The sequence below is a fragment of the Furipterus horrens genome, unplaced genomic scaffold (assembly GCF_987537825.1).
Source record: "Furipterus horrens unplaced genomic scaffold, mFurHor1.1.pri manual_scaffold_13, whole genome shotgun sequence".
Classification (NCBI taxonomy): Eukaryota; Metazoa; Chordata; class Mammalia; order Chiroptera; family Furipteridae; genus Furipterus; species Furipterus horrens.
The window spans coordinates 33,631,451-33,646,447 of record NW_028327183.1 but is presented as its reverse complement, the minus strand read 5'-3'; the positions used below and the strand labels follow the sequence as shown (position 1 = coordinate 33,646,447).

The 14,997-nt window shown below is 40.5% G+C and overlaps 2 protein-coding genes across 4 annotated transcripts in view; both read right to left on the bottom strand.

Annotated features, from left to right (window-relative positions):
* The window catches only part of WDR88 (WD repeat domain 88), a 39,458-nt gene extending 29,813 nt beyond the window's left edge, over positions 1–9,645 (bottom strand). The window contains exon 1 of the mRNA XM_090259065.1: positions 9,266–9,645. Within this exon, the coding sequence (XP_090115191.1) occupies positions 9,266–9,571 (306 nt within the window). The 5' untranslated portion in view covers positions 9,572–9,645. The remainder of the gene's footprint in view (positions 1–9,265) is intronic.
* A 937-nt stretch (positions 9,646–10,582) lies between these two features.
* GPATCH1 (G-patch domain containing 1) overlaps positions 10,583–14,997 on the bottom strand; it is a 40,263-nt gene continuing 35,848 nt past the window's right edge. For all 3 annotated transcript variants that reach the window (XM_090260396.1, XM_090260398.1, XM_090260399.1), the window contains 3 exons: positions 13,523–13,620; positions 11,978–12,123; positions 10,583–10,862 (listed from right to left, as the gene is read on the bottom strand). In XM_090260396.1, coding sequence (XP_090116522.1) covers positions 10,832–10,862; positions 11,978–12,123; positions 13,523–13,620 — 275 coding nt within the window. In that variant the 3' untranslated portion in view covers positions 10,583–10,831. The remainder of the gene's footprint in view (positions 10,863–11,977; positions 12,124–13,522; positions 13,621–14,997) is intronic.

The window sequence follows — 14,997 nt, the reverse complement described above, 5'->3', positions numbered from 1 at the left end:
CATACACTTATATGTAAATTTATAAAATTTCTAGAGACTAATATAGGAGAAAATCTGGACAATCTTGGCTGGGTATAGCAATGATTTTTTTAAAGATTGCATTTAATTTTAGAGAGAAGTGAAGGGAAGGAGAAATAAATGGAGAAAAAAAATCAATGTTAGAGAGAAACATTGACCAATCGCCTCTAATACACTCCCTGAAGGGGGACAGGACCTGCAAAGCAGGCAATGTGGCCTGATTGGGAATAGAACCTGTCCACCCAGTGGCCACACTGCTCAGGGTGCAATGGCTTTTTATTTTTATTTATTTTTTAAGTATATGTTATTGATTATGTTGTTACCGTAGTTCCAGTTTTTTTTGACTTTGCTCCCCTCCACCCAGTACCCACCTTCCCTCCAGCAATCCTACCCCCCCTCCTTAGTTCATGTCCATGAATCGTGCATATAAATTCTTTGGTTTCACTCTTTCCTATATTATTCTTAACTTCCCCCTATTTTGTACCAACCAGTTATGCTTCTTAATCCCTGAACATTTCCCCATTTCTCTCCCTCCCCCCTGATAACATTCCAAATGATCCCCACACCTATGGTTCTCCTGCTATTCTGGTGTGCTTAGTTGGATTTTGTTTTTATTTTTTAGATTTAGTTGTTGATAGCTGTGAGTTTGTTGTCATTTTAAAGTTCATAGTTTTAATCTTCTTTTTCTTAAGTGAGTTCCTTTAACATTTCATATAAAAATGGCTTGGTGATGATGAACTCCTTTAGCTTTACCTTGTCTGAAAAGCACTTTATCTGCCCTTCCATTCCAACAGATAACTTTGCTGGATAGAATAATCTTGGTTGTAGGCCCTTGCTTTTCATCACATTGAATACTTCTCACCAGTTCCTTCTTGCCTGCAAAGTTTCTTTTGAGAAATCAGCTGAGAGTCTTTGTAGGAAACTCTCTGCTTTTCTCTTGTTGCTTTTAAGATTCTCTCTTTATCTTGAACCTTTGGCATTTTAATGATGATGTGTCTTGGTGTGGTACTTTTTAGGTCAAGCTTCTTTGGGACTCTGTGCTTCCTGGACTTGTATGTCTTATTTCCTTTGCCAAATTTGGGAAGTTTTCCCTCATTATTTTGTCACATAGGCTTTCGATTTCTTGCCTTCCTCTTCTCCTTCTGGCACCCCTATGATTCAGATGTTGGCCTGTTTAAAGTTATCCCAGAGGTTTGTAAGCCTCTCCCCATTTTTTAAATTCTTGTTTCCTCATTCTGTACTGGTTGACTTTTTTTCTTCCTTATGTTTCAAATCAGTGATTTGAACCCCGGTTTTCTTCTCTTCACCACTGGTTTTGTGTGGGCTTTCCTTCATTTCATTTAGCATAGACTTCACTTCTTCTCTTATATGTTTGCCGTACTTAAGCATATCTGTCAAGTCTGTGAGCATCTTTATCACCAATGTTTTGAACTCTACGTCGGTTAGGTTGGCTATCTCCTCATTTGTTAGGTTGCCTATCTCCTCGTCACTTAGTTCCCCCACTGAAACCTTGATCCATTCCTTCTTTTGAGCCATACTTCTTTGTCTCCTCACCTTGACAGGCTCCTGTTTGTTTGCCTCTGTGCCTTAGGTAGAGCTGTTGCATCTATTACATTGTAAGGTGCAAAGCCTTAGGTATTTGTCAGTATGGGCAACCCGTTTCACCACGTTGTGGCACTGTATGTAGTGGCGGGGTCTGAGAGGGAACAATGCCACTTGTTCAGCACTCGCCCCTTTTCCAGGCACTTCTCCCACTTCCGTATGGGACTGGAGCCTCTCTAGCTGTTGTCTCAGCTGTCATTCCCAGAGCGGGTGGGTCTGCAGATGTTCTAGGACTGTGTGGGCCCTTTAAACAAGCAGACTCTACCGAGAGACCAGCAGTTTCTTCCCTGCCCCAACCCCCACTGGTTTGCACAGTCAGAAGTAATGAGTCTTAATTTCCCCTAGTGCTGCAACTGCGAGCTATACGGTCTGGTCTGGTGCTGCTAGCGCTCCCCAAGTGTCCCTCCTACTTTTTAAAATGTGTGACTGCTTTTTCTGCCAGCCTGCTGCTGCCACCTCTGCTGCCACCACTGCACTGCATCCTCTCTGTCCCGGCTCCGTCACTCCTACCTGTCTGGATCAGCATTTCTTCCTTATATCTTTGTTTGCTGGACTTCCGTGCAGCTCAGTTTTCTGGAACTTCTGGTTGTCTCTAGTTTTGAGGTAGTTGTATTCCTTCTTAGTTGTGGAGGGAGATGCAGAATGTCTGTCAAGACCTCCATCTTGGCTGGAAGTCTGCAATGGCTTTTTAGATATAACACCAAAGACAAAATTCTTAAAAATATAATTGATAAGCCAAACTTAATGAAAATTTAAAACTTCTGCTCTGTGAAAGATCATGTCAGTGTGCTGCACCTCCCAGGAGCATGCCCACACCTTTGTGTTCCCCGTCTTTTGCCCCTCACAGGCATGCCTCTCCTAAACTCCAAAGGACCCCACCACTTCCTAAATCTAAGGGCTCAGTCCTGTTTCTTCTTCCTCTTTTTCTTTTCTTTTTTTAAACATATTTTTAAAATTAATTTTAGAGTGAAAGAAATACTGATATGTTGTTCCACCTACTTATGCACTCATTGGTTGATTCCTGCATGTGCGCTGACTGGGATCAAACCTAAGACCCTGGCATATGATAACAATGCTCTAACCAACTGAGCTACTCAGCCAGAGCCTTCTGTTGCTTCTTTTATTCTAAGCCCTTCCTTTTTTCACCGTCCCCAGCTTTAATAAACATACTTTGAAAATAAAAGTAAATAAATAAAAGGCCATGTCAAGAGAATGGGAAGCCAAGCCACAGACTGAAAGTATTTTCAAAAGACACCTCTGTTCAATGAGTGTTATCCAAAATAGAGTTGGCCCTTTATATCCTTGGGTTTCCCATCTACTGATTCAACAAACAGGGATCAAAAATATCAAGAAGAAGAAGGAAGAGGAGGAGGAGAAGAAGAAGAAAAGAAAAAGAGGGAAAGAAGTTACATCGTTGCTGACGTGATGTTTGAGTCTGTACAAAAAACATGTACAGACTTGTGTTCTTGTCATTATTACCTAAACAATACTGTAAAACTATTGGCATAGCATTTACATTGTATTAGGTATTATTGTAGTATAGAGATGATTTAAAGTATATAAGAGGATTGCTTAGGTTATACGCAAATACTACACCATTTTATTGGGTTGGCCAAAAATTCTGTTCAGTTTTTTCCCTAAAATAAGACACATTTTTCATTTTCACCAATAACTTTATTGATTTGGATATTTTGAGTATGTCAGCTTTCTCCTGTGTAGTATAACATTGATTGTTCTCAGTTGATGTCTCAATTTGATAACTATCAACTTCAACTAGTCTACCCAACCATGGAGCATTGTCCAGCAAGAAATCTCCAGCACGAAACTTTGCAACCCACTTTTGACACATTCAATCAGTCACAGCACCTACTCCATACACTACAAAAATTTTTTGTGTGTGTCTCAGTTGCATTTTTACCCTTCTTGAAATAATAGAGCATAATATGCTGAAAATGTCACATATTTTCTTCCATATTCAATATTAAAATGACTACACAAAATTCACCGATTTTGATGTTTTTTTAAATGCACGCTGATATGACAACTGCCATAATACAATCTAAAAAAATTGTTTTGAATGAAGTTAAAGAGAACTAAGTGCTACTAGAGCCATCTTATGGAAAAAAGCAAATGCACTTTTTGGCAAACCCAATACATAAGGACTTTAGCATTCAAAAATTTGGGGATGGGTTGGGTCCTGGAACCAATCTCCCAAGGCTACCAAGAGACAACTGTATACAAAGAATTTCCAAAGCTTAAAAATAAGAAAATAAACAATATAATTTAAAAATGGGCCAATGACTTTAATAGATACTTTACAAAAAATATATAGATAGCAAATAAGCATGTGAAAAGATATTTCACATGATATTTCATCAGCAATTTGCTAATTAAAACAATAATAATCTCTGAAATGGCCAAAATCCAGAACACTGACAACACCAAATACTGACAAGGAGGTGGAACAATAGAAATTCTCATTCATTGCCTGTGGGAATGCAAAATAGTACAGCTACATTGGAAGGCAGTTTCACAGTTTCTTGCAAAACTAAACATATTCTTAACATACAGTTCAACAATCACATTCCTTGGTATTTATCCAAAGAAGTTTAAAATTTTATGTCCACACAAAAACTGCACGTGAGTGTTTATAACAGCTTTATCCATAATTGCCAAAACTTGAAAACAACCTTGAACAACCTGAAGATGTCCTTCAGTAGGTGAATGGATAAACTATGGCACATCCAGATAATAGAATATTATTTAGTACTAAAAAGAAATGAACTATCAAGCCATGAAAAGACATACAGGAAATTTAAATGCATACTAAGCAAAAGAAGCCAGTCTAAAAAGACCACATGCTGTATGTGTCCAAATATATGACATTCTGGCCCTGGCTGGTGTGGCTCAGTGGATCAAGGCCTGCAAACCAAAAGGTCATCAGTTCAATTCCCAGTCAGGGCACATGCCTGGGTTGAGGGCCAGGTCCTTATTTGGGGGCGCATGAGAGGCAACCAATTGATGTTTCTCTCACACATCAATGTTTCTTTCCCTCTCTCCCTCCCTTCCCCTCTCTCTAAAAATAAATAAATAAAATCTTAAAATCTCTGAAAAGGCAAAACTATGGAGACAGTAAAATGCTCAGTGGTTGCCAGAAGTTGGGAAGGTTGGAGGGATGAACAGGTGAACCCAGTGAAATTTTAGGGCAGGGCAGCTATTCTCTATGATATCTTAATGATTGGTCAAAAACTTCGTTGGTTTTTTTCTGTAAGACGGCTCTAGTAGCACTTAGTCGTCTTTAACATCATTCAAAACAATTTTGTTAGATTGTATTGTGACAGCTGTCTTACCAGTGTGCTTTTTTTAATTTATCAAAAGTGGTGAATTTTTGTGTAGCCATTTTAATATTGAAGATGGAAGAAAATATGCAACATTTTGGGCATATTATGCTTTATTATTTCAAGAAAGGTAAAAACACAAGTGAAACGCAAAAAAAAAAAAAGATTTTTGCAGTGTATGGAGGAGGTACTGTGACTGAAACAACATATCACAAGTGGTTTGCGAAATTTTGTGCTGGAGACTTCTTGCTGGACAATGCTCTACGGTAAGGTAGACCAGTTGAAGTTGATAGTGATTAAATCGAGACATTAATTGAGAACAATCAGTGCTGTATACCATATGGGAGATAGCTGACATACTCAAAATATCCAGATCAATAGTTATTGGTGAAAATGAAAAATGTCTTTTATTTTACAGAAAATACTACACGGACTTTTTGGCCAACCCAATACATGTCTTTATCCTTTGTATGAACCCACAGAACGTACACCACCAAGAGTGAACTATAGTGTAAGCTATGGACTTTGGGTGTCATTGTAGGCACATCAATTGTTCCAAATATTTCATTCAGTGGGGCATGTTGATAATGGGAAAGCCATGCATGTGAGAGGGGTTTATGGAAAACCTCTGTATCTTCTGCTCAATCTTGCTGTAGACCTTAAAGTACTCTAAAAAATAAAGTTCACTTAAAGCATATATATATATATATATGCAGCCCTGACTGGCCTGGCTCAGTTGGTTGAGCTACATCCCACAAAGCAAAAGGTCACCAGTTTGATTCCCAGTCATGGTACCTGCATGGGTTGCAGGCCAGTTGGGGTGCCAGCAAGAGGCAACTGATGGCTGATGTTTCTCTCCCTTTCTTTCTCCCTCCCTTCCCTCTCTCTAAAAATAAATAAATAAACTAAATATATATGTATATATGTATACTTTTTAAAGGAATGAAGTACTAATAACATGTACATGATGAACCTTAAAAACATTAAACTAAATACAAGCTAGTCACAAAAGACTACATATTGTTAGATCCTATTTCTATGAAAAGTCCAAAAGAGGCAATTCTACAGAAAGTAAATTAGCAGTTGCTTAGAGTTGGAGTCAGAGCAAAAGACAACAGGGAGATTAGCCAGATTCGAAATTGCCTGGAAGCGGAGGAGGGGTGGGGGAAGGAGGTGAGCCAATTATTATTTTTTTAGTTGTGACATGTGACATTTTTATTGAGCTACACAATCACATTGAACTACAAAGTATTGTTTTCAGTCACTGCTCCCTGTTTAAGTCACTTTCTCTTACTTGAGTTTTTAAATTCTGATTTTTGCTGTGTGTCTTAGTGCTCACTGGAGTAACTTTTTCCTTAGAGAGTGGCATCCTTTCTGAGTCTTGGCAGCTTTGAAGAAAATGTCTTTCTGTTGCCTTTATCAGAAATCAGCAGTTTGACCAGGTAGACAATTCTTAGATCACAAACTTCCCTCTCAGAATTTTATAGAAAGTTTCAACTTCTGTCGATCAAATGGATTATAAAAACACTTAGGCCAAAAATAATCATAAGCCACCTGAATGTGCATCCACAGGTTAACTAGATTGGGGGACAGCTAGCCAATGGGATACTATCCGTGAAAAAGAACAAGAAAGCTATTTCTTCATTGGTGTGGACAGATCTCTAAAATATACTAATTAAAAAAATGTGTTAAGGTGCAAAGGGGTCTAATGAATGCCTCAATTTATGCAAAAAGGGGGGAGTATACATGTATGTGCTGGTAAATGCCTAAAACATCTAAGGGGGGATAAATGGATGCAGAAATATAATAAAATTAAAAATAAATAATTTTTAACTGTTTTTAATTTTAAAAAATATCTGTAAGGATACAAAAGAAACTAGAAACATTTGTAGAGGGAAATGGGATAGTTGGAGGGCAAGCATACTAAGGAGATTTTTAATTGTTTTAAAAAAAACGTATCTATTGAATTTGAATTTTGGGGATGTTCTGTTGAAAATACAAATAAAATACAAACCTTGTGTTCCCCTTTAATTTTACTTTAAAAATCAAAATAAATAGCACAACTCAAAGCACAGCAAAGCACTGGTACCCGTTTGTGCTCTCTTCAAACAGACTTCCCGTGGAGACCGCAGTGCAGGGGTGGGGGAAGGGGACAGTCAGCCAGTGGACAATCCCGGTTATGGACTCTGCTCTGAGGACAGCTAGAGAAGCCTAGGTAGATCTCAGTGTGATCCTAGGCTTTTCCCTGTGTGTGCAGGACAGCCTTGCTCCCATCCTTGAAATGAGTGCAGGCATTCACCAGTGGTAGCTTGTATTTCTTTCCACTCTTTCACTGAACTTGACCATCTTTCCATGAAAGCACTCCAGTCTGTCTTCAGCCCAGGAAGATTTTCTTCACTATTTCCTTCTGTTTCTTTCCTCCTTCCTCTCCCTCACCCACACCTCTCTCATCTATAGACAGTATTGGCTCTCTTGATCTTTCCTGTATGCCTCTTATCTTTTCTCTCATAATTATTGTTCCTTTACATATTTTAAAAATATTTCACTTATTTATTTTTAGAGATGGGGTAAAGTGAGAAAGAGAGGGAGAGAAACATCGATTGGTTGCCTCTTGCAAGTCCCCAAAAGGGGGCCTGGCCTGCAACCCAGGCATGTGCCCTGACCGGGAATCGAACCAGTGACCCTTTGGTTCACAGGCCGGTGCTCATGAGCTTGTTTTCTTACTTTCTGTTTCAGTTCTCCCCTCCGATGTTAAAGCATTCACGGCGGATTTTGGTTTGGACATCCCTTTTCATCCTCAAGAATTTGCTCAGATTATTTCCTCTCTCCAGCTGCCAATCTTTATCAATGTAATGTCTCTCAAATATCACTGAGAATACAAAGTAGTGTTGTTAGGTTTCTATATTTTTATTATTGTTATTCTAAGTTTTCTTTTGCTCTGCTCCTCTGTTTAATGGATGGGGATGGCTTCTTCACCGACCCTGAGGGTATGTACAATACTTGGGAGACTCACCATGAGGACATTTAAGAATCTCAGCCCTTGGGTTGGTGAAGCATGGTGGTCTGTGGACTTCACTTTAAAACTGGTTTCTCTTTTCTATCCTAAAGGCTTGGACAGAAAGGGCCCAGTGGTCTGAGAGGGGGGAAACCTAAACTATTTCCCTCAGCCCAAGCTAACTATAGTGGGCGAAAGGGTTTTGGACAGGTGTGACATGCCTTGCACACACCTTCCTCCAAAGAGCCTTTTTTTTTTTTTTCTTTCCCCATAATATGGGACATTGAAGAACTAATCCCTGCCTTTTGTCATTGAGTGGTTATGGATTGAATGATACCTTTTAACCCTGTTGCCAAATCTGTTGCCCCCAGAATACAATAAGGATGCCAGCCTGTTAAACCAAGCATGCCGTGGACCGGGGACAGCCAACTGACCTGGAGTCTGCAATATCCTTCCCCATGTGGGAAGGCCACCCTCCCCTTCACACCCCCACTCTTATTAGGGATTTCTGGACCCAAGTGTAGGTAGGATGACGACCATGTCCAGCTTCAAGCAGCTAGAGGAGCATGAGACTTTTGCCCATCGTCCTTTATAAGAGTATAAAGAGTCTTAAGTCTGAGAGGGGGGAATTGTTATTTTTTATTGTTATAAAAAAATTAATTTAAAAAAAGAATATAGACAAGGGTGAAGCCAAAGAACTTGTATGTATGACCCACTGACATGAACTAAGGGAGGTGGGACAGCTGGGGGAAGGGGGGTACTGGGCAGAGGGGAGCAAAGGGGAAAAAAAACTGCAACTATTGTAACGACATAATCAATTAAATATACAAAAAAACAAACAAACAAACTTCATAGAACTCAAAAAAAAAAAAAAAAAAAAAAAAAAGAACCTCAGCTCTTTCCTGACAGGTGTGGCTCAGTTGGTTGGGTGCCATCCCCCAGAGAAAGGTCTCTGGTCGGATGTCTGGTCAGGGCACATGCCAAGGTTCTGGGGTTCATCCCTGGTCCGGATGCATATAAGAGGCAACCCATTGATGTTTCTCTCCCTCTCTTTCTCCCTCCCTTCCTCTCTCTCTAAAAATAAGTAAATAAAGTCTTTTTAAAAAATAAAAGAGGAAGCAGCTCAGTCCTGACCCTCCGGTATGCACTTGAGAGTCTCACCATACCAACATTTAAGAGGCTCAGCCAGACTGCAGGGTCTGAGGTAGGTCCTAGAGCAGCCAGGCAGGTCTGTCACGGTCCTCTCGCTGGCTCTTGCCCTCCCCATGTGTGGGGAACAAGCCACTGCCCCCTCTCCCAGGGCAGTTCTGACCTTGGAGAGGGGCTCCTGGTCGCCCCAGACTTTCTTTTCAGGTATCCGGTGCTTCTTGGGCAGTTCCTGGTCCAGGGCCAGGGGGTTGAGGGCGGCCAGCATCTGGTCCCGCTGAGCCTCCAACATTGACAGCTTGAAGTGGCCAAAGGGCCTGAGCAGGGCCGCCAAAGGCAGCCTACTGGGCGGGAGTGGGCCCTCAGCATCTGGGACCAATGGTGGCAGCATGCTACATTCCTGGGGCGCTGTCTTCCCACCCTTGTCCGGGCATTTTGGGGAGCCGGGGGGACACGGAGGCTGGGAGGCCATCTCTAGCCCCACCTGCCAGTGGCCATGACCCGGGCCTGGCTGCAAACGGTGGCGCCGCGTGCCCACGGCCCACAGCCCACGCCCCGCGCCCCGCCCTAGGGTCTGACACGCCCCCCGCCCTACCCCCAGAGGCCCAGCAATCTTGCTGCCTCCTTTCATCGCATAACCTAGTTACCCCCAGAAAAATGCGCTTCCAGTTATGAGCACAGAAGGAACTACACCACGCGTGTGAAACCAGCGGCCGCCATCTTCGCGACCTTGCTTTGCGTCTTCCCGACTCCCTCTCCCAGGACAATCTCCCTGTGTCCTCTCCCTCTGTAGGGGCTCTGGGCCAACGTACCTGATGTCAGCAACGGAGGGATAGTCCGTAAGTTAGGGAACAGGCCCCGGGTGAATTAGGATGCAGCTGTAAGAGGCGGGCACACACAATATGCAAGAGCAGGAGGAAAACATCTGTCATAATGCCAATGAAAACAACAGCAGAACAAAACGTCAGGGCTGCTCGGGTAGCAGTCCCCTCACTAGAAAAAGACTGGGGATGGGGGTAGAAGTGCTTTTCTTCTTTCTTTCTCTTCTTAAAATTGCTCTAATCTTTCTGTGATGGTACTTTGATAGTGTAAAAACCTGTAATTTACTTTTGTCAAAGGTCTCATCAGTGCAGATGAGGCAGCCTCCGAGCAGAGAGCCGGGGGTGGCGCATCCTCTCCCGCTTTAGTCTTGGCGCCTCAGATGCACTGATGACATGCACTCTGAGAGGCTGAGGCCACCTGTCAGGAGGCAGTGTGCAGTCCCCTGGACTCCTGGCTGCCAAGTCAACCGCCATAGGGAGGAACCCAGCCGGGAGGATAAACTGCAGGAGTGGATCAGCAAGGACAGCCTCCCTTTTGTACAATCCTTAGTTAGGTAAGTCACCTGTCCTTAACTGGATTTGGCTTTCTTCATAACAAAACCAGAGAGAAGTCTTCACTTTCCATTTCCTTTTTAAGTTTCAGGAAATAAAAAATCAAGAAGGAAATTTAAAAATTCCGTTTTAATTAAATTGTACAGTCTGAATTTTTTTCCTTTACACTAACTTAAGTTAAAAATTGAAACGAGTTCTGCTACCTTCCAAGGCAGCCTTTGAAATGTCAAGGTTTAAAAAGTTATTTAACAGCACGAATTTACATATAAATACAATCTGTACAATATATTAAATGAGCAATCAACGGGCTTCCATCATGGAGGAGATCTGGTTTGGGGACAGGCCAGGGCAGAATTCTATTACTGCCTCCTTAGTGGAAGACGTTTTAGCCTGGGAAAGGAAATAAAAGAAAGAAGAAAAGTTAGACATGAACTGAAAAACCAGACAGCTCAGTTTTATGAAGCTTCACTGTGCTACGGCACTGGGATGCAGGGTTCTTTGTAGTTGCTGCCAGCTTCCTGGCTCACCCTGCCTAACATAACTGGTTCTCCATTTGGAGAAAGAGAAGTTAGAAGCTTATCCTATTCTGTTTGCAAACAAACAAAACCAAAAATGAAAAAGCATGAGAATAGTTTATATACATATATAAAATCTTGGGTGAGGCAAGGCCTTTAAATAACAAAAATGTAAAACACATCAACAGAGAAAATTAGTAAAACTGAGTGTACCAAAAATTAAAGCTTCTGTACAACAAAGATAGTTAAAATCACATGATAGGTAATATGCTAAAGCACAGAGGATTAATACCCAGAATTATTATTTCTTAATTCCTAAAAATCAGTCAAATGGTACCTAAAAACTGATAAGACAATCTAACAGAAAACAGAACACTGTACAAGGGATATGAGCAAGCTATTCACATGGCAGAGGCTGAGACACATAGGAAAGGACACTCAATCTCATTAATCCAGGAAATGCAAATTAAAATGAGGTGACATTCTTCACCCATCATACTGGAAAACATTTTGGTACCATTTACATTTGATATAATAATAAAGTGCTCTCAAAATTTAAACTGATATAGCCACTTTGGGAAATAGTTGGCAGTATTTATTCATTGTAAATGTTCATACCCTATTTGTGCTACATAAAATTGTACGATTTATATTAAAAATGTGTAACAAAATGTGTGTGTATATATGTTACCTCTATGTGGTTGTGCAAAATTCTTGAAAGTTAAATATGAAACTGACAGCAGAGGTTACTGTGGAAAGAGGAGACGTTTGGGGAACTGGTCAAGGGTCACTTTAAGTTTTATCCATAAGGTATGAATTTTCACAATGATAATATATTGACCTATTACTTATATAATTAAAAATTAACTTTGAAAAAAGTCTATTTAATATGCAAGTTTATCATTTATAATATTTGCCTTTAAGCAAACACATCAAGATGTTACTGAGCCTTTGAAAGATTTCTGAAAACCACTGCCCCCCACTGCCTACCGTCTCAGCAGTTCCTGGGGTGACATATCTCCGGTACCTTCTTCACTCTGGCTGTCACTGCTGTCAGTAGTCTCAGAACTACTACTTTTCTCTGATTTTTTATTCTTTTGTTTGCCTTTCTGTTTGTGCTTCCGGTGTTTCTTTTTCTTTAAAAAAAAAAAAGACAAGAAAAGAAAGAAAGAAAGTTGCTGGCACCTGCACAAGCACATACTCACACAGGTGTTTTCCCGCCTAATTCAGTACAAGGACAGCCTGAGGAGGCATCTGATCGCTGGAGTCATTCAAAAACAAGAACAGAACCTCATCTGGAGTGAGCTTTAGTGTAGTGGGACAGACCAGGAACACACAGCTGTGCCCTCTCTTCACCATGCACCCGCTCGTAGAATTGATCCTCTGCAAACAGGCACAGCAGAACCAAGCAGATGTAGGCAGAATACTGTCTTGATACTTAGCTCCCATCTTATCCAAGGTGACCACTGCCACTTCCTGTAAACCTGACTGGTCCATTTTGTTAGGCATATGTGATAAACTACACATCAGGATGGAAAACACCCTGGAAATGCACAAAGAAGAAACTGGTAGAAAATCAGAGAACAGCAGATACACTAGTAAAAAACAAATGAATCTGGTTTTTGAATGTGTTAGCACCAATTTTTTTCCATTCACTACAAGAGAACTTCCCTGGTCTTCTATGCTCAGGAATCCTTCCTTCTGATAGCAAATAAAGGAGCTATTCTAATCAATTCTACTACTGCCCAGACCACTTTGGGTACCCAACACTAATATTGACCAAATTAAAAGCCTATGCCTGCCCTGGCTGGTGTGGCTCAGTGGATTAAGTGCCAGCCTGAAAACTAAAAGATCACCGGTTTAATTCCCAGTCAGGGCACATGCGTGGGTTTCAGGCCAGGTCTCCAGTTGGGGGTGTGCAAGAGGCAACCACACACTGATGTTTCTCTCCCTTTCTTTCTCCCTCCCTTCCCTTCTTTCTAAAAATAAATAAATAAAATCTTTTTTTTTTTAAAGCCTATGCCTAACTGAAAAGAAGACATGAATGATGAGATAAGGGATGTCAACAGCAAACACACACACCACTCACTCAAGTTTTCTTTACTTCAGATGTTAAGCTATGGACCAACATCTCTATGTAACAATGACAAAATAGTTGAGAAATGTTCAAAATAATACCTTTATTTAATATTGAATAAGTAATCAACTAACACTGTTACATTACTTAATACTCAACCATTACTATAAGATACTTAAATGTCCTTTCCCCTACTTTTTAATGCTTCAAAATTAAGTACAACTAAACTTACAATATTCTCTCCGAAAGAAAAACAAAGTTTCTGAAAATCGAGGGTTTACATTTCAATGTCTAGTCCATACTTCTGCCAAGGTGTCAAAAACCCATGTGCCCTCTTCTTGGCCACGAGGTACTCTATTCAACAGGCTTCACATGTGACACCTGGCAGCTCGTCAGGATGACAGAAGCAGGAGTGAGAGACCCCACACACTAATCCCAGGACACCAGAAATTACTTACCTTCTCCTTCTTCCGTCTGTGCTCTTTCTTGGTCTTGTGTTTTTCTTTGTTTTTTTTATGTTTCTCTCTTAGAGGAGCCTCAAGTTTCTGACGAGCATCTGAAACACAAATGCAATAAACCCGTGAACTACAAGGGGAAATAAAGGTTAAGTCATTGACTTAGGAATTTGCCTTAGACGGCATGTTTAACATTAAGGCTGAACTCCTGCCCTGCCTCACTGATACACAAACAGATTAGCATATCACTTGTTAGCTCTGGATTTAGAAACTGCCAGAAATGTCAACATAAGACCTGTGATTCAACCAGTACCTTGCCAGATAAAGTCAGACTAGAGTGCCCACAAGCCTCTTGTAATTTAACATACTCAAGTAAGCTCAGAGTCTGAACCTCAGCTCTCTTGCCAGTTCTGTGGTCTTTGGCAACTTGCTTAACCTCTTCAAGCCTCAGTTTCCCCTTTCATAAAACAGGGATAAGAAGAATCCCTATCTCTTAGGGACATGGAGAGGATTAGATGGAACCATGAACACGAATCCCATAGCCTGGAATCTGGCACATAAATGTCAGCTCCTCTCACCTCATTCTCTCTTTACAATATGAATTTGCTTGTAAGTGGAAACACTAAAAAATATATAAATAAATAACATCAGAGCAACATGATATATGTAATCATTAAGATGATAAGTAGTAGGCACCTAAATTCTCCACCTCTAAATTCTGAACAAAATGTTTTCATAGGTCATTAATTTCCTGGTACCCAAACCAGCAAAAAAATCACAATAGTAGAAGCAAAGTTCTATATCATTAAATCACCTTTTCCACCTGAAGAAAAGTTCCAAGGTGTTTCAGAAGTGTGGATATTCTCTAAACCCAGTTAACAGGTGTCTGCATTTTTCTATTCCTATTGTTTGGTCAGATATTTCAAAAACTGACCTCCCGAAGCCTTTCTTTAAATGCTAGTTTTTTTCTCAATAACCAACAGACCAAATTAAGTTATTTACTATTCCAAGTATATCAAGGATGGTCTGGGAAATGGGCATACCTTAGCTTTCAAGTGCTAACACACTAATTTTAAGCTAAAGATTTGAACATCTAAAGCAAATAAAAAATACATTCACTGCAATTTTTCAAAACTTCACACTTTACTCCTCTCTGTTTCTTATCATCTCTTTGAAGGTTAGGTTAATTAACTAAAACAATATTTATATATGTGAGCACTATAGGAAACTATTAAGTAGATAACAATTATTTATTATTCATATACCTGAGCCACATTATCAGAGGTTTGTTCACCCAACTTTTAAAGAAATGATAAACCAGTCTAAACATTTTAACACGAGACATCAATGTAAGACGGCACTGACTCACGGACATGGACAACAGTTTGGCGACTGTGGCGGTCGGGGGGTGGGTGGAGGTGGGAGAGGGTATAAGAGGGATAAATGGTAATGGGAAAAAATACAATAAAAAATAAATT